General features: G+C 35.9%; 1 protein-coding gene across 2 annotated transcripts in view; it reads left to right on the top strand.

The window, feature by feature from the left end:
* Positions 1–9506: 9506 nt before the first annotated feature.
* Positions 9507–19965, top strand: part of LOC126857628 (platelet endothelial cell adhesion molecule-like) — a 121244-nt gene continuing 110785 nt past the window's right edge. For both annotated transcript variants that reach the window (XM_050607265.1, XM_050607263.1), the window contains exon 1: positions 9507–10257. In XM_050607265.1, the coding sequence (XP_050463222.1) occupies positions 10203–10257 (55 nt within the window). In that variant the 5' untranslated portion in view covers positions 9507–10202. The remainder of the gene's footprint in view (positions 10258–19965) is intronic.

The raw sequence follows: 19965 nt of genomic DNA, 5'->3' as shown, positions 1-19965 counted from the left end.
TGTAAACGACGATGGCTCGGAAACAACTCGCGCGTCAATCTCGTCGCTTTATATGACTCGTAAAAGAAAAAAAGGGACCGGAACACTGATTGCCCATAAAAATAAATGCATCAGCAACGGAGCACGTAGAAAGGAAACAGGGTTAATTGCACGGGTACGTCGTAATTATCCGACATGACCGTTCTCATCGATCGATGAATGCCGGAAAATACAGTAGGCTCGGCATGTTGGTTCACGAAAAAATAGCACTCGGGGAAAAATCAGCATCGGAGTAAGTAAATATTTTCTATTGATTTTTGAATAATGCAGCACGCAAAGCTCATGGAACAAAATAATTTCCCACAATGCGAGATTTTCATGCGTAGCTGGAAATAGATCGCGGTCGATCGGACGTGATAATATCTGATTTTCCCGTTCGTTTTTCGCGGCTCGATTGTGCACGGCACGGTCGCGAGAAAATTGTGGAAAAAAATACAGCACACAGCACGGTCCGACTTTTATTCATTTATATCATCCGTAAGTTGGTTATGTTTTTATTTAACAACGCGCTCGGCGCGACTATTTCGCATCTGAAAGAAGCGTCGGCATAAAAAACAAGGATTTGTCGCTTCCCCATAAAAATGTGTCGCTGCAAAATTTAATCTAGCTTCGAACAATTTCGACGGAAAATATTTCCCGCCACAGCGGAGGGAATGATAACGAATAAGGTACGTTGTTTTTTTTTTGCAGCATCTGCTTTGCAATGCGTTCGAAACATTGGACGCGGATTACGTTAATCATTTTTTTTTTTTTTTCATCAATGAAAATAATGGAAAGTCAATCGTTATGTCACGATCGGCATTGCGAAATTCTTTCGTGTCGCCAGTGTCCTCGAACGCTCGCGAATAGTAATCGATAAGAAAAGAGAGTGGCCTTTTCTTTTAAGAGAAATATCCGAATTAACCGGTATGATATATATATCAGATTATCGAGTCAATACAAAGTTAATGAGAATTTGCTCGGTTTAAGAATGCTTCTCTTCGATAAGGAACTTTCCATTAACTATTTTATTCAATGAATTATACAAGTCCATTTCTGGTATTTACGGAGCTTGTTGAAATTTAATAGTTCAATAGTGACCTGTATAAAATTTGTTTTGTTGATTTATTGTTAAATAACGAATATAAAGAAAAATTAAAAATACTTTAACTATGAAGAAATATATGTTAGTAACATGTTGTATTTTTCGAAAAAAAATAATAGAAAATTTATCGTTATGATTGTATATCTCGTAAAACATTCTTTCAGAATATCCTGATTACTCTATTATCTTCTTTTAGTTCTCGATGGAAAAAGAATGGTTCCTTTCAAGAAAAAAACACTTAAACTAAGCACCATAAATCCAAGTATCAGATTAATACAAAATTAATGAGCAATTGTAATAAAATAATTTAATCCGCAACTTTTAAAGATAATTTTTAGCAAACTTTCCATTAATTCTTTTAGGTATGTAATTAATTATGTAAATTTCATTATGGATATTTATTGAATCTTTTCAAAGTAAATAATGTATTAATAAAAGAATTCGTAACTGAAAGAAAATACGATAATATTGAACATTTTGTGAGTAATAGAAGATGATTATATATAAAAATATTTCTAATATAAAATTAAATGATAAATAAACTGTATATTCCAGATAAATTGTACATTCCTTTAGATAATAAACTAAAACTTTTCTTTCTTATTATTCGCATAAGAAATAAAATTCATATTCTGGTTATTAATGATCGTTAATATCTTTCTCTTGTAAAATTCTGTGAAACAAGATATCCTAACATTTAACAATATCTTTCTTCGCTCACTTTTGTCGTCTCATTATTTTTTTGTTATTATATCTCCATTTCTTATACATTATATCTAAACTCATTCTACATCGCTTTGTTTTATCCGTAGAAATCCCCATTTTAACGCACACTCCGTTTATCTCCATTGGTGAGTAACCGTTTTTGTAGAAGCTCTGTCGGAGCATCGCGATAACTGGAGAAATTATTCCAGGGTGCGCCAGCTAAGCTTTTCGAACGCCGTTTCGGTCGTGTGTTTCAGATTCAGTCCTGGATAAAGTGTCCATTCATTTTCACGAAATCGGCTCCAGAAAGTACATAAGGAATAAAAAAAAAGGCGAACAGCAAGAAACATATCTGCGCGCGTCTTAGCGATTGCAAAGACCCGTTCCTTATCAGCGTACGTTTCCTTTCGATATCTCGGGGATAGGATCTCGTTTCTTCTTCAGGCAATGTTGATGGATTTGGGGCAAAAGTACCAACGAAATTCGTGGTACGTTTTGCTGATTTTTATCGCCGAATCGCAATTTACGAAATAGAGAGAAAAATAAAAACGGAGAGAAATAATTTTTACGTTGTAAACGCGATGACGTAAACAGCATTCTTCGCGAACATGTCAAATGATGTTTATACGATCAATGAACACGTATGCATGGAATACACAGTGATCGACAAATAGTCTACTCTTCTCTGCATTTTCAACCCTGCGATTATTTATCTAGAAAATTCAGACTGAATTTAAAAAACACAGAGAAATTCTGGTATAAAGATAACTTGAAAAAATGCGGAGACAAAATCTGAGATTTGAGTCGCTAAATTGAGGTCTGTTTAATGAGATCAACATAATCCAGAATAATGAATTGTTATGTTTCTTGTACATAACGGCATAATTACGATTACATGATGTCTTCATGATATATCATGAGAAATAAATTATCTCCATAACATATACCCGATATCTATAAAAATATATATTGCTTTCATATATTTTTACAAAGCGTTTTGATAATACGTTTTATAATAATTGTTTTAGTAGAAAAAAAATGTAAAAAAAACTATAACCTAATCTAATAGTAAAAATTTATAATTTAAAAAACATTATTTTTGTGTGCTATCTCTCAAATTTATAATTTATTAATTATTTACGAACTTAATGATTCATTATTTAGATATTTAGCATCATTGATTAAATATATCGACGGATATATGTATGTTGCAATCGAAGCTTTGATGATTTTTCATCAACGCTAATTTTGAAATAAATAATTACGCGGGTATTAATTTTCAGTACATGGAAAAAATAACTTTCATGCTTTTGCACACAGATTAATTCTGCGTATTAACAAGATACCGATCCCGTAATCGATTCGATGATATGAAAACACCAACGCGAGTGTAAAGAACGACGAAGTGTGCGCTGTGCATTATGTGCGCCAAGAAGTTGTTCTTATGCACCAAAAGCATTGATCTCCGCGGCAGACGTGGCAATAGCGTAATGGGCCGTTGATTTAAGGACGCAATTAAGTAAAGTGGAGGGCCCCGTAAGAGTTAAGTGTTTCTAGTAAGTGTTCCGGGTGTTTTCGCGCGTACGCTAATTATCCTCCTCTCGCGGCCCGCGTTTCTTTTCATATCGCGCCGACAATCCATCGATTCTCCAGAACATTTTGCGAAGGCGATTTCTGTCGCTAATATATCGGCCAGTTTTCCCCATCCTACACATATATTTATCCACTCGAGAGCGAGTTTCTCATCCTGATTACACTCACTTTGCTGGCGGCTATCGAGAAAACGGACACATCGGGCTTCCCTATTATTACTCGCGTGACAGGAGGGTTAAACGCAAAGGCATAGGTCGACGACGAAGAGAGAAAATGATAAACGAAAAGACGAGGAAGAAACGACAGAGGTAGAGCAAGGTTGCAAATGGGGCTGGCGGGACGGTCGTCCGAAATCTTTTTTTCTCCGGGTATACGTAGATATATGTATGCGGAGGCAGCAACACGTCGCTAGTTTTATGCCACGAATACCGACTATCCTTGCGCGATTAATCACTGCCATCCGCGCGGTCCAGCACGGGAAAAGGTACGCGAAGGCCGCGTAGGAAGGAAGCTGGGTCGCGGAGAGAAGCAAAAGAACGAAGAAAGGAGGAGGAGGAGGAGGAAGGTGGCTGAGCGTTTCGCTACTCTTGTACCGCTGTCGCTTCGAACGAGAGATGCTTCATTGTCGCTCGAACGAAACTCGGGCGTATTTTCGCGTCGATCGACTCGATACGCTGCGGGCATTTGTCGGTTCGTAGAGAAAAAAAAAACAAAAAAAAACAAAAAAAAAAACAGAAATTGTAGCACTTCGTCCAAGTTGACTTTTCGAATCGTTCTACAACGTCAGTTGACCTTTTGCAATCGCAAGCTAGGTTTAGCGTCGTTTTATCGAGCAGCTCAACTTACGACTGTAAAGACTCAAGATCTATGGACGATGATGAGTGGCGCTAAATTTATGTCAATAAAACGAGAAGTAAAATCCTCTGTTTATCATCACATAATAATAAACGGGAAAAGAGACAAAAAAGAAGAGAGAGAGAAAGCGATATATATACGGTGAGGAAGGCGACGGATTGTAAAAGCGTGACGAAACAATTTTCGGAATGAGACGCGGGACGATAAATCGCCATTGCGGACGAGAAGACCATAGCGAGAAAACAGTCTCCCCCGAGCATTTGTTATTCCGGCATCGTGCGCGCAGTATGTCTATAAACCTGCGTATATCGTCTGAAACGCCACTTTCAAAACTGTTGTCGTCGCGACTCTCGCTTCCTGCGACATTAAAAATTTGCACGCGTGCCGACGCTTTCAATAGCTCTTCTTTTTCTTTACATAAGATTTCGTGTTCCCAAGTAGTAGACAAGAGTTGCTGACGGATCGCTCGTTGCATTTTTTTCAGCTGTATGACATATGGCATAATATATAAAATAATATCTATGTCCAATAAATTATTTTTAGATTGAACAGATATTTTTTTATTACTATACAAAAGATTTTTTAAGAATAGGAAATATATATATATATATATATATATATATATATATATATATATAATTTTTATCGGGATAATAATTATTTTTTGCTCAAAAATAAATTTTTATATGATGGTCACATCATTTTATATGATGGTTCACCATTAATTTTAAAATAAAAAACTAATATTACATCACGTTTATGTGTGTGTATTTAGTATATAAAATATTTATTGGACCAGTTACATAATTTATGAAACATAAATTTGTTTGAAAAGAGACAGTTATTTATATCTTATCTTACGAAATTTCTTTTCTTTCTTTCCCTTCTCCTCCTTCTTTTATTTAAAAACAAGTTTAACGATAAATATTTCTTTTTAAAACAGATTACAATGGTAATTAACTAGGGGAGAAAAAATGTAATTGTACTATACATTGAATCAATTCTACTTCCCATACATCCTTTGTACTGCTGCTAACGATTCCTATAAAATAAAATATAGGAATAATATATATATATATATATATATATATATATATATATATATATATATATATATTATTCTCTTTTTCTTGCAAACAGGATTGTTGATGAGAATGCATGATGGAGAACGCAAATTCAATATTTACTCTGCAGAGAACGTTTAAACCACATATTTTTAATCCAACCGGGGAAAACTCCGCAAACAGATTTTTTTTTTTTTTTCGTCTCGGCGTACACCGCGTTTATCAATTCTCTATAAACAGCAAAGTTTCTCGCTGGCTTTCCCGTGGCACTCGAGAAAGTTTGGCGAAAGATTTTCGCGGTCGTGTGATACAATCTCTTTCGCGTCGCGCCGTTGCGTGAGGGCGTGAACAAAACGGCCGGAGAAATCCAGGCATTCGTAAAATACATCGCGCGCAAAAGGGTGAATAGGATGGGGAAGGAAGAGAGAAACAAAAGAGAGAAACAAAACGCGGGGGACCGGGCTTCGATGGGCGCGGAAGAGTGCGTGGCGCGTCATCCAATATTTCTGGCGAAGGGATATGTGCGCGTTGCGATTTTTTTTTTATATATCTCTTTCTCTGTCTCTCTTTTCGACCGACTCTCTTCCCGATATCTCTCGGCAAACCCGTGCGGCACGGGCAAAGCGCATAACTTTCATCCTTCGCTTCGTAGGTAACGCATACATTTCGGTCCCGAGAACCAACAACGGGGACATATAGTTCGAGATGCTCGCGATCAGGAACGGTTTTAGATAGATCAATGCCAATGCTTGTTTTTTTTCTTTTGTGAAAAATATATATTTCATTCAAATAATCCCTTATACGTGCGCGTATATATTTTTTAATTGCCAAATCTCATGAAGCTATAAATTCTTCTTGAATTTTTCAGAAATATGTGAATTATCTCAGTAAGCTTGTATATAATTAAGAGTGTATAAGATTGAAAAAAAAAATTATCCCAAAATACTATACATATATAAATTTGACAAATTATGTAGTATGCATATATATATATATATATATATATATATATATATATATATATTTGCAGTTTCTTATAATTTTCTAAAATTTTTAGATCTCCCGGACTAGCCTCGTGTCCGTCCGTAATGCCCAGCCCTGTGTTTCGTACATGAACGCGCTCGAGGTAAAGAACGATATACAGAAAGAAGAAATAACTCGGCGCGATAATTCAGGGGTCTCAACCCTCCGCCTAGCGCCTCGGTGCTTCCTGTCCTCGTGAGAGTAATGCCGGCGGGTCCGGGGCTCGTCCGAAAAAAGCGTCCTGTTTTCTACCTCGCCTTTCGCTCCTTTTCTTTTTCTCCTCGCCCGTTCGTGCTATCCTATTAAAGTGCGATCTTCTGAATCTCGACGCGATTCTCGGCCGGTCGCGCAACCGTGCGCCGTCGCCATGAATGAGGATGGAAGGCTGTTTTATACGGTCATAAGGAGGGTGGCGATACGAATAAACGACGCGGCGGTAACGAATGATGTCTTCGTGATATTTCAACCTTGTCTTTTCCCTTCCCTTCTTTTCCGCTCGGTTTCTCTCTCCCCCTCTCGCTCCACTCTTTTTCCCTTCCGTCTCTCCTTCTTTTCACGGCACTTCCGGGGTCAAGATTCACGAAACGAGGGAGCGACGCCGGAGGAGACGGGGGAGGCGAGAAAAGAAAAGCGACAAAGGGAGCGCAGCAGAACACGCGGGGGAGGAAAAGATAAATTGCAGGCGTGGATGTGTGTACCGTGCCATAAAGAGCATGCTGACCGGTCCATGACGCTCTCAGTCGGCGACTCCGCGTTTAAGCAGCAAATCGGAGATTCATGAATGCGCGGCGCCAAGTGCCTTTTGATACGCACACTAGTAAAGACGGAATTGTAAGACTTTTATTCCGTTGCCGGGAATCTAAATTTGTATGAAAACGCGGGTCATGTTTCCCTTACGTTTGCCCTCGCGAGATAATGTGAGTTTTACTCTAACGTAGATATATATGTATATAAGATAAGATATTACCTTCCCTCCTTTTAACTTTTATATTGTTACCTCCGAATCTTTGCCTCCGCAATCGATGCCAGTCTCTAAACAACTGCGAACTTTCGTATCTGTACAGTTAAACTCGGAAATTCGCGCACAACATAAATCCGAACAGAACTAACCGCTCTAATCTAAAGCCTTATACATGTAGCGAACTTTAGGATCTCTTCGCGCACAAGATATCCGACGAAAGTTGCACTGCATCTAAGAATAGTCCACGCGCCAATTAATCTCGGAGTACATTTTAGACATTTGCACTTCATTAAACGCGCAATCGCTCGATTAATGAGATATACGAGATACTGTGCCGTGAATTGCGGCTAAGTTCCGTAAAGAGTAATTAAGCTGTTAATCCTGCAGGTGGCGTAAGCCAAGTTTTCAAGTATAATAGAAAGAGTGAAAATGTTAAAAATTAATGATATACTTATTTTTATAAAATTTTCAAAATTTATTTTACGCCTATGAAAAATGAACAGCTCAATTTACTCATCCCTGAAAAAAAAAAGAAAGAAAAATTATTCAAAAATGTACCGTGTAACCGTGTTTAAAAACAATTATTTAGAAAAAGTAATTGTTTTGATTAGATTCTTTAGATTTAGTATATCTTGAAATTTTTCGCCAAGTTAATGCACGGTTACTGTTCGATATAATACATTCGATTGGCCGAAGAATGAAATGCTTGAAAAATGGAACTCGTAACGGTCTGATCCGCACTATTGTGTGTTGAGATATTTGCTCATATCTAACTACAATGGTACTACACAGTAGCATAAAGCGGAACAATATGGCAATTCAATATACGCGCACCAACGGCATCTTATTCATTCTATAATACTTTTTTTTTTTTTTTATAGAGTACCCTGTACATTATCCGCGCCGAAACACTTATCATCTCTTATCGTTCATAATGTAACAGAAATAAATATTTTAGAAGTCTAAATATATAAATTAATACTCACTCGGAGATGCGTGACTAACAAATTCTTATCGCAAAGATATTTTCGAGATAGTTCCAGTATTAGGCCATTTGATTTACGTACGTAATCGATGACTTCTAGCGTGAAATATATTATGCCGATTTGCTTGGCTTCATTGTTTTCGAAAATGGCCCCGAACGAGCGATCAGCATATCAGTGTTATTACGGAGTTCGCAGTGCCTGCAGGCAACGCAATCCGCATTGCGAGCATCCCTAGAATCAATTTTAGGAACGCAGGTTAGGTGTTTTCGTAGATGTATTGCACAGCAGTTGATCTAGGACTATTTAGAGTAAATTGTAATTTCTTTATAGGCAATTTTAAGACAATACGAAAGACGAACATATTTGTAATTAAAAAAAGCATAAAATTAGTACGATTATAGTTTATATTTCCTCTTGTTATAAAAAAGATTTATTATTACTAATTGAACGTGAGTATGCGTGCGTGTGAAGTGTGTTACGTAGCGTACAAATGTAAATACATGTCTTGTGTACATAAATGCCAGTCATGAATGAGAAAACAATATAGATAGGTAAACAATAACATAAATATAACTATAAAAATTGAATAATATACGAACGTTAAACGTAGCGCGTATATAATTTTGTATTTAAATAAGAATAGGTTCAACTAAGATAACACGTCTTTGGAAATTGAGAAATCTGAGATCTATTCTACGCGTACGGGCGAAACGAATGGAAGATTCCACGTGGGGCACGAGCGTGCCACGCGTTCGCCGACAATGGGTCCTAATGCCGGGCGAATGACGACGCGTAACAAACCGTATTCAACAAAAAACTTTCGGTCGGCCGACAAATTGAATCCGAAGGACTCGGCAACTGTCTCGGCAGCCACCCTTCCGTGTGAAGGTGGCGAGTTAAGATCGTGCGTGTCCGTGGGATCGCGGATGACGGTACGGGACGTTCGACGGAAGGAGACGAGGAAACGGGAGAGCGCGATAGCGATCCTGGTGAGAGCGGGACAAACCGCGCGTGTGAGATATAGTGAAGGAAGGAGCGAAGGAGCGACGCTTGAGACTGCGCGCGGCGAGGGAAGGGGGAGGGATGGCAGACCGCGAGAGATCGTCGGCGCGCGCTGGTGGAGGGAAGTGTTGGCGGGGGGGGGGAGGAATTGTAGGGCGGTCGACGCAAGCGCGACTCGCGGCAGAACGGCTTCGCGCGGCGACGCTCAGTCTCGTCCGTCGCAATCCAGTGCAGATATACGTGCAATTATCTTGTCAACAGTGCTTAAAATCTCCGTTCGTGCTCTCGTGCCGTGTTACATTGGCACTCAGTGATCGATAACTCTCGTCAACGAATATCCCGTTGTCGATCGCGGCACATTCCGCGATTGCTGGAAGAAGAGAAAAAGAAAAAAGAACTAGAAGCGCGGCGAAAAGAGAGCGATAGTGAAAAAGTTCAGAGCGCGCGTGATAAATTCGGCGCACTTCGGAGATGATTTGAATCGACCGTTACCGGTGCGGTGAAAGTGAGCGAGCGAAGGAACCCGGAACACAGTGTGAAGTTTAACAAGTTTAGACAGTGAATCCGGTGCGCGCCGTTCTCCAACGCGCGTGGGAGGGTGATACGCTTGAGAATAATCGCCGATGTCGAGTCCCTTCGCGAATGTACAACGATCGCGTTCGTTCGAATAAGTAACAGTAGTCGACGAAGGGAAGAAGAGAGAGGAGCGTATCGGAGATATCGCGACATCGGAGACAGATGTGGTGTCGCGTAATTCGGCGTGGTTTCGTTTACGCATTCCGTTAATTCCGCGAGTGGTGAATAAGTGCGCCTCTAAATTCGAAGAAAGTCCGGTGGTGAACTCATCGAGGAAATTTGACACTCCGTGGACTTCTTATCGCGCTATCAAGATGAAGATTCGCCACCTGTGGCTAGAAGCGGCCGTCGTTTTCTTCGCAGTAACAAGTAAGTGATGGATGTTGAAAAATAATCTCTCGCGGTCTTTCCACGAAATGAATCTCGCTATGTGTGTGTGTGTGTGTGTGTGTATGTGTGATTAGTGCATCGATACACACCGTGCGATATGAAGTACTTATATGATTTTCGTTGATATTTCGATTAAAGAGGGATAGGATATAATTCTTTTGAAAATCTCAAGTTCTTAAATCTTTAACAAGTTTTATCTAACATTTGTTATCTTTTATATGCATGTTCTATCTACGTAATGATATGACTGTTTCTTTATATAGGACGATAGCATGCTTCATTTTTTTTTTGAAAGTGATAAATATTCTTTAAATATTTTTACTTAATTATATAACACGACTATCACATTTCCTGTATCGACACGATAGAATTTTATCTCGATGTTGATTCATTGAATGACGTCAATACATATGTATGTGGATTTTATATTAATCAGATATAGAGAACAGCGGATATAAAATGATATACATTAGAAATCATAAGAAATTCTTTCATAAAATTTAATTATAAAATTGTTGAAAAAAAATATTGTCACACAAAACGTGCTTTTGTTAAAAAGAAAATCTCAAAATTTGTTAAAGAAAATATCGTTAAAGTTTGATATCACGAAAATACCTTCATCATGCGTAATAATAGTTGCCATTGTCTCTCACAACGAGAGGATAATAAATATTTTTCATCTCCTTTTTCGAACGGCAACTCGCCAAGATGCCCCGGCGGCGTTTCGCGCTTGCAGACAAGGATTCCGCCGCTTGGTGGAGACGAAAAACGGGGGTGATGACTGTGTAAAAAATGCGGAAAAGTCTTTTCTCGTAAAGTAGCTCTCCCGCTGGTTACATGGTCGCGTTTCAGCGCCCATCGCGCTGCACGACGCCGCGGACAAAAGAGAGATATAACATTCGTGGATGGCCCGCGCAGAAACGCGCATTTTAGCGCACATTTCTCGCCGCTTTTATGACGTCTTTGTTGTTAACGCGAATGGTAGCGGGAGTAGTCGGCGAACAAGTTACGATGCAGACCCTTTACATTACAGATCCTTATCATGCCGCGCGAATTTCAACGTCAAATCATTGAGTCACGTGTCATGTGAAGTGATAATTTTTAAATTCTTTTATTTAAAAAAAAATTAAATTTAAATCTAAATTTTTTCATAACAATTGTGTGGAATAATTCGAGACAAGTTCAAATAAAGCTATAGCTATTTTCTTTATACATTTTGTTGTTTTTCTCTTTCGAAAAAGCATACCAATTAAATCGAAACTTACGTAAAATAATTAATCTTTTCACGTTGAAATACTAATTTTTTTTTTGTTTTTGTAGATGAATAAAATATAAACTTACTACGGTTGCGATATATTGTTTATACTTTCATATAACAATTGTTGTACGTAATTGGCATGAAATAATGATACAAATTAGTAGCAGAAAAGAAGAAAGTTTAGATTACAATTATTTTTTAAAGTTTTCCATTGGCTTTTTTTTAATAATATAAAAATATTAATATTGTTTCATTTTCTGTTTCTGTATTGCATTAATGATTTGTGTAAAACTATTTTAATTTCTACTTTTTTTTTTTATTCATGTTCAGGAAAATATCGTTAAATGATGAATATGCGCGCTGATAATTCAGACATTTTCAGACAGTTTCGCTCGCACTAAAGAAGGCTACAAGTTCTTGTGCCGTAGAGAGAGTATCTAATCGATAGCTCAATTTCGAGCGTTTAATTAAGGGTCTGCATCGCGCTTAATTCGACGTCTCTATCGTTGCGCCGCGGACGATTTCTAGACGTTATCGGTGGCAGCTCGTTTCCCTTTGCGTGGAAATTCAAATGCGGAGAAGGACAGTCTCTGAACCCTCCACGACGGTCCCTTTTCCCGCGTCACTCGTAGTAGCTTGATTACAGTCGCGAAACTCCATTGTCACTCCCGCGCAAACTCATTTGATTTCTCTTGACTCTTTTTCGACGATTGCTGTGTTTGCTGAGAGGAAAATGAGAACGCAGAGGAGTCGAAATAGGCAACGGAAGACTGAATATTTGAAGAAAATATAGAATCAACGGATTTGCCATTTTTAGAATAACGGAGGTGTCTGCTTTTTAGATAAACACACAAAGAAAATTTAATAGCCTTATCTTTTTTTTTTGCTAGAAATTAATTAGGATAACAATTTTTCTGCATACGCGACTTGGTTCATTTAATGTGACGATAAAGGGTTTAACTTTTTAAAGTAATATAATATTTTATTATTTTTTACATACAATTTTAGGAGATGTACTTTACCTATCATGACTAAATTTAAAATTGTAGAGTTAAAAAAAAAATAATAAAGTAAATTATTTTCTCTATTGATTTAATTTATCAATAAACGAAATCTATAAAAATAGTTTTTTTTATAAACTGACTTTGAAGAATTGTACATTTTATATGATTAAATTTATAATATATCTTTATGCTGGAATATATTGTATAAATGAAGGTTGTTTGCACACATGCACACACATATTTTTTATTGCTATAAAAAATGTAGTTTTTTTATATGAAAAAGAATTTTACATATTTATATAAATATATCGAAATAAAAGAAAGAAAATTTCTGGTAATATTTAACATGAAAATAATATTATATAATATATAAATCTTAATTTTTAAAAATAATTTTTGTTTACATTTATATAAAGAAATTAATTATATAGCTGGTTTATGAGCGTTTATTATAAAAACTGCGTTATACAAATCATCTTCTATAAAAATTTTTTGATATGATTTTGATCAATATTTTATTGCATTATATTTGTGTTGTATTATACGCTCTACCATATATACAATATGCATGTTAGATAAAGTAATTTGTTTAAATTTATAACGGGGAAGTAATAATTATTCTCAGCTTGCGCAATTAGCGAGTTAAAAAACCCACTACCAGCGCGGATGAAAACGAGGAGAATTCGTAAACTAGAGCCGCGCACTCAACAAAGGATCGCCAACATTTAATGTGAGAGAATTACGCTCGCACTCGTTTTACGCGAATTTATTTACACGCCTAGCTGTCGTGAACGCATTAACCGCCCGAATCGAGAATTACGTGTATGGAGTTTAATTACAATTTTGATGAGGGCGGTGTTAAGCCAGGAATATCACGACCAAGTGCTTCGCGTAGATGCATACGCGGCATGCTGATCTGCCGAGACACGGTTGCGGCATTAGGCGGTTCCCCCCAGTTGACGTTCTCGTGAGACAGGTGGCTTAATTAATTACAGGCTAGAGAAATGAATTTTTAAAGTGTTTTTATTTTACTATCGAAACTATTAACTCTAAACGCCACGATGTTAGAGCAATTTAGTGTGCATTTCGAGAACTTTGGCTTTACTCGCGCATCCAGTTGCGCTTCGAAAACTACCTTTGGTACCAATGTTGTTTAAAGCCAGTCAACGCGTGTAGTGGAAGCGAAACCGCTGTCATGAGTAGTTATAATTGAGAGACTGCGTTATTGGAATGAGTTGTGAACGACCAAGAATATTATTCGCGGATTCAAATTTTAGCGCTGGAAATGGCAAATTAAACGCAACTCTCCTCGAATTGCGAATATCTCGAAGAATCGGGGAGACGTAATTTAATTTCTTATTTATATGGTAGGAGAGTTGCATAAACAAAAGAAATAATAAAATATTTTCTTTTAGTATTTTTGTTATATTACATTATTATTCTATATTTTCACATTATTATGTTGCTGCCTTTATTATACGTTTGCAAATATTAAAATATAAATATTAATAGCAGTATATTCGGAGTACTATTTTATGGAACAAATACATTATGGGTTTCTTGCTGCTTCTTCCGTCGTGTCCCATGATAATATTGTTCTTGCTAGGCTCGGTGATATTAATCTTAATCATTGTAACTATACGTTATCCGGTGATTATTCACGTTAATTTAGTTGTCATATAACAATTTTATTTGAATATAAAAATTTGAAAAAATAATGTAATGTAATCAAAATGCTTACATTTTCTTCTTCGAGAAATTCTGCTCGAATATAATTAATTTGAATTATTAAAAAAAAAACAAATATAAAACAAGCGTGATATATGTGACTAAAACAAAATAGTTAAGACACCTGAAATACGTTCTCTCTGTTATTAATATCATGCTCGCAATCGTAAAATTCTTATTATCAGGCGTATACAAAGTCTAATACAAATGGCTTGCCATCGTGCTGCGTGTCGCATGATAACATCGTTGCTGTCAGACTCGCTAATATTAATCTTAATCATTGGCTTCTGTGGCAGTAACTGCCGTGTCCGGTGATTATCCACATTAGCTTGGTTTGTCATGTACCATTTGTATTTGGCGAACTTGCTGTACTTACCTAAATTAACGTATTACGTGACCTCTCGTATAAATTTCCCTTTGAAATATAGATATGTTTAAAATACTGATTAAAATTTGTGTAAAACGTAAATGTGCTGCAGTTTGCAATATCAAAGTCCCTTTGTTCATCGCACATCGTATTTATCGTATTTATCGTATTTTTAAAAGCTCAATCAAGCAGATTGCAATATATTTTACTTTTTTCTATATTTTCTCTATACCATTTGCGCATGTTTATTGGGTGAGATTTTATGCATATCTGACAGAATAATATGTATGCTATCAATGTTTATAAAAGATACAAAGCTTTATTATTTATATAAAAAAATACGCCGGGTTGAGGCTAATGAAGAGAATAAAATCGTAGTAATTAAAATTAAAAGAAAAGAAGCATAAACCTGTTTATTTGTTAACGGAAAAATTCTACCTTTATATAATATTTTTATTTTTGTAAAGAAGCATTGTAGCAAATTGTTAGAGAAAAGAGAGAATAATATTTAACATCAGGATTAAAAATTACTATTTATTTGATTAGTTACATTAGTTCTCTCTATTTGAATTTCTTCAAGTTTTATACTTTACTTCTATTTTTTTATTTTTCTATTTTCGTTTTATTTTTATTTTTCATTCAAGTATTTTTCCATTTTTAAAAATCACATTGAGATTAGATTATATAGAAACATCTATTTCATTTTTCTCTATCTATTTGGTGAAATTTTGAAAAGGCATATCCTGATCCTTAATTCCATGCGTTGTTGCATATAAAACAGACCGCATTCAAAAACGGACAATACAACGAAAGAGTAAAAACAAGGAATACGACCGATGCGTTTCGCGACTGCATTATAAGCTGCACATTTTTCCATCAACCCAAAAGTTTCGGAATGCTATTAATTTTTTTTTTCTATCCCGGTACTGTAATGAACTTTATAATCCTCTGTGCTCAAATAAGGGCGTACATAAACTTTGTTTTAAATACCTCATTCGCAAAAAAAATCCCAAGGTTTCATTATCAAAACTCGGATCGGCTTATCGGTTAAATATATTGCAGTGTGATGTTTTATTTTTAGGGGAGACGATTTTTTTTATAATCTTTTTTACATTATAATCTTTTTTGCTATTATTTTTTACAAAATAAGAAATAGAAGCTTTCATCGCTGAGAAAGACGCGTACGAAACAATTTAACAGCATTTTGTAAGTTAAAATAATTATAATTAAAATGATTTTACATAATTTGTTTTCCCCCTTTGAAAGCCAAAGTTAATATCATTTTTTAAGTTTAATCATAATTAAAATAAATTTCAATCAAAATATTTTAAATAAATTAAGTTGCTTTATTTTTTTTATTATTCTCAGTCATGGTTTAATATTTTTCTTAAATTCATTATTATACGATTTTTTCTCAGATAATATTAAATCGAGTATCAAAATTAAATTGTGTAAATATCGGCTTAATACTCGAGTGAGGTTACGTTTTTATTCAAGATATTAAAAAGCTCATACGAGATTGAAGAGGTACAAGTCAAGCATTTTAATTGAAACATGTTTGCCGATCTCGAGATATAGTTTAAATAGAAGTCACTCTTTTCCGAAAACCGATCCCGTTCGAGCCTTTCTGGAAGCTGAAGCATAGTCCGGCACTTCCGGAAGACTTTCGCGATATCCGTACAATGTCAATCTTTGATCGTAAAAGTATAAGTTATCTCGTTAAACTCTGGAGAATATTCTCCAATAACTAGAAAACTCCTCTTTGAAACTCGTAGAGCCGAGGATTGCCTTCCGTTCGGGATTAAGAGCGCGGCGGCTTTTTGTAAACGGGATAGCGAGAGCGTTCGTTCCACCTGGCGATCCGACCAGTTGAAAGGAATACCCTCTCTCACGCACCCACACACATGCCGGAAAATAAAAGGGGTACGGAAAGAAGTGTCACTGTCTTTAGAGTGGACGATGCGACCGTCGACCGGAACCTCGGACGAGGTCTGTAATTTCATCTCGCATTAGTGGAAAGACCCCGCGGGATAACAGTGAATGCGTCTTACGGTTCGCAGTCTCCTCTACGCGACGCTACTAAGGCGAGTAAAAAACGGGAACGCTTTGAATGAACCTTGCACTTTCCTCTCTTTCGCTCATATTTTAATTGCGGTATAGTTGCGGTTTAGTCGCGGTATAGTCTCTCGCCCGCGGCTCTGTATAACCGTGATGATGACAGCGTCAACGATGCGAGAGAGTCTCAAAAAGATGCGCAAAATGCAAGCGAGACGTGTGTCGCTTAAAGAAATTCTGTGCAACAATTTAGTTAAAGTTATGCGCGAATTGTATTCGTATATATAATAATATGCATTCTCTGTTCGGTAAATATCCTATTCTTAACGTACAAATGTTCTTGATAAATTACCATAAATGCAAGATGATTCTTAAATGATTTTAACGTGCGTTTTAAAATTTGTCCGAGAGATATAATAGTAACAACATTATTATTATTTTTTAGTATAAAAAAAATATTAAAAATCATTGAATATTTATGCAATCTGTCAAACTAAATATTTTATTCGAACTGAAAATATTCAAGTGAATTTAACTCATTATTATTATAATTAAAAAATCTGAATTAAAAGAAATATTGAATTAATTATCTAACTTAAAAAACTGAAATTTTATAAACATTTTAAATCACATTTGAATATATTGCCAGACTTTGAAATTAGTTATTTCATACACGAGGTTCTTCTTCGAGTCTTAGATTCGTCTTTGTACAATTTCACTAGATTGTAAAAAGGAACTATCGTTACGAGACGAATACAGACAGCGCAACGTGCACATGGAAACAAAGGATTTGTCAATTTTCGTCTTTATTCCTGAGGGAGAGGCCTCGACGTAGGAAAAGAGGTAGCGGGGAAAGAAGTAAAAAGGAGGTCGGCGGAAAAGGAGCACGAAACTCTAGCGCAATGAGTCTTTGGAGACTCGTGCCAGGTAAACGTCTTGGATCTGTCGAAGCTTCGAAGCGAAAAGAGACACTCGGCGGGAAGAATCGAGGTTTTATATAGATACACGGCGATTTATTTCTCTAACGGCAGGTTGACAAGAATTCTCGTTATCGTGAACAAACTATTTTGCCGAGAACCTTTCGAAAATTGTAGAACGGTTAGTTGGATCAATTTAACTTTTAACAATTTACAATACTGTTGTAAGAGCGCTACTTGATTTTTATACTTATTTTTATTTGTTGACGTGAAAATATTAATGCAATATGATGATGATTAAAATTGAATCGCCAGCAGTTTTAAATATCCTCTTAAGTGCATATTTCTCTTTAAACACATCAAAATACTGTACTATTCTAATGCTAATCGATAGCTTTATATATTACATTGCTTTCTATTGCTTTCTATTGCATTTTTCGCATACGCGTTTAATCCGTAAACAATCCCTTCAAATGATTGAACTTGATAAAATTGATGATGTTTGTACTGCATACTAAATGTAGGAAACACTTGATGATTACGCGAGCTACAGCGAACAATAAGTATCACATAACACTCGTGATTACATTATGACTTTAATACCAAGATGAGTAAAGATTAACTGAACTTACGAACTCGAATTGCGCTCGCAGACGCAATGGTGTTGGCTAGTAGCCGAAGTTACCGTTGCTAACCCTACTAAGTACAGGAGCCTCATTTACAATTCAGTAAGCTTTGTAATATTCGTATACGGCATAATGGATTCAGTTCGAAGTAGTCGCGCTATCGTTACTAAGAGCGTGTCATGCACACGCCTACTAAACTAACACACAGAAGACTACTTATAATTTATACTGGCGTGAAGTAAATAACGAAGAAAGAGAGAGAGAGAGAGAGAGAGAGAGAGAGAGAGAGGCGCAATATAGGAGTAATATATCTTTGCGTAATAATTTTCTCCATATTTATGCGCTTTCGTTTTATCCGCAATTAAGATATTTTTTTCATAACGATACATAAGTTGAAAACGTATATTATCATAATCGATCCCGTCTCCAACTTTTAACGCGCATGAGCAAGAAAAGTTTTTCTTGCCTAAGACAACTTTCCAAACTTTTAAATGACTTCGCGGTTCTTCTCGTTCCACGTTAAATTACCCATGATTTCAGAGATGTTTGCGCGCATAAATTTCCTTGGTTGCATTGACTTGGCAAACCGTGCGCGTATACATAGTTTGGAATGGTAACGCTTTTCACATTATGAATCGCCCAAGAGAGTAACAGAGAAATGATAAGAATAACACACAGCCTTTCCACGAATGCAATAGGAATTCAAGAAAATGTATTTTATATTATTATTTCTTACGAGTAAGTTGTTATCTGTTTTACAAGGAATGCGAGAAGTATTTGATGCAAATATTTTAAGTAGATAATACGGCGAAAGTTTCTACTTAAAGGTTGAAAACTTTTAACCATCTTAAGGGTCGCTTAATCAAATTTTCTGTCCAGAAAGAGAGATCACATCGCATCGCATATAATATTAATAAAGAAAGAAAGAGAGAGATATATATACATTTATTTATTATTACATAGTTTAAGAAGTACTTGATTGCACTTTTTTATTTAAATAATAAATATTGAAAGATGTAATATGTGTGTGCAGTAGGGGAGTAACTTCCAAATTTGTCGAGAAAATTTATATTTCGTTTTATTTCTATTCGTATTTTTTTCTTTTTTTTTTACATATACACAACATACGCAAGTCTTTAAGGTCGAGATCACTTTTACAAATTAGCTAATACGTTGAATGCTACATATCGAAAGCTTTCACGGATAAATTTATTTGTTTCCAATCGATTTTTTTAATCATTTTGTGCATTTCAAACTTCGACATGATATTTTTGTTCAGAGGGAATTTTTTTTTTTTTTTTTTTCTCCGATATAGTATTGAATTAACAATTACAAAATTTGACTTTGATGTCCATACTTGAGACTAGCAACGATAAAAAAGGGTATGATAAACTTTAAATATTTTTTATTTTATGATGATTAAAGATTAAACACTCATTACACATGTATTAAACACATATATGTATACATGCATTCTCTTCTTTAATTTTTATATTATTCTGAAAAATTTAATATTTTATATATTTTTACTAAATATTTAACTACCAAGAAATTTACGTTGAAAACGAGAGAGTTGTGGAGAATTATAACCATAATACAGTCTCGAACTCTTGAGAAAAATGTTCACGCCGTGGTATTCGTGGTTTCTGCGAGCATGTGACAGACGAAACGCGCGGCGAGTGCGCGCAAGTGGAACCGAGAGGATTGTAAAGAGACAAGCGCGAGACTGAGG

This window comes from Cataglyphis hispanica, chromosome 22 (genome assembly GCF_021464435.1).
Source record: "Cataglyphis hispanica isolate Lineage 1 chromosome 22, ULB_Chis1_1.0, whole genome shotgun sequence".
In the NCBI taxonomy this organism is placed as follows: Eukaryota; Metazoa; Arthropoda; class Insecta; order Hymenoptera; family Formicidae; genus Cataglyphis; species Cataglyphis hispanica.
The sequence above is the reverse complement of the archived record's forward strand: the minus strand, read 5'-3'. Positions and strand labels throughout refer to the sequence as shown.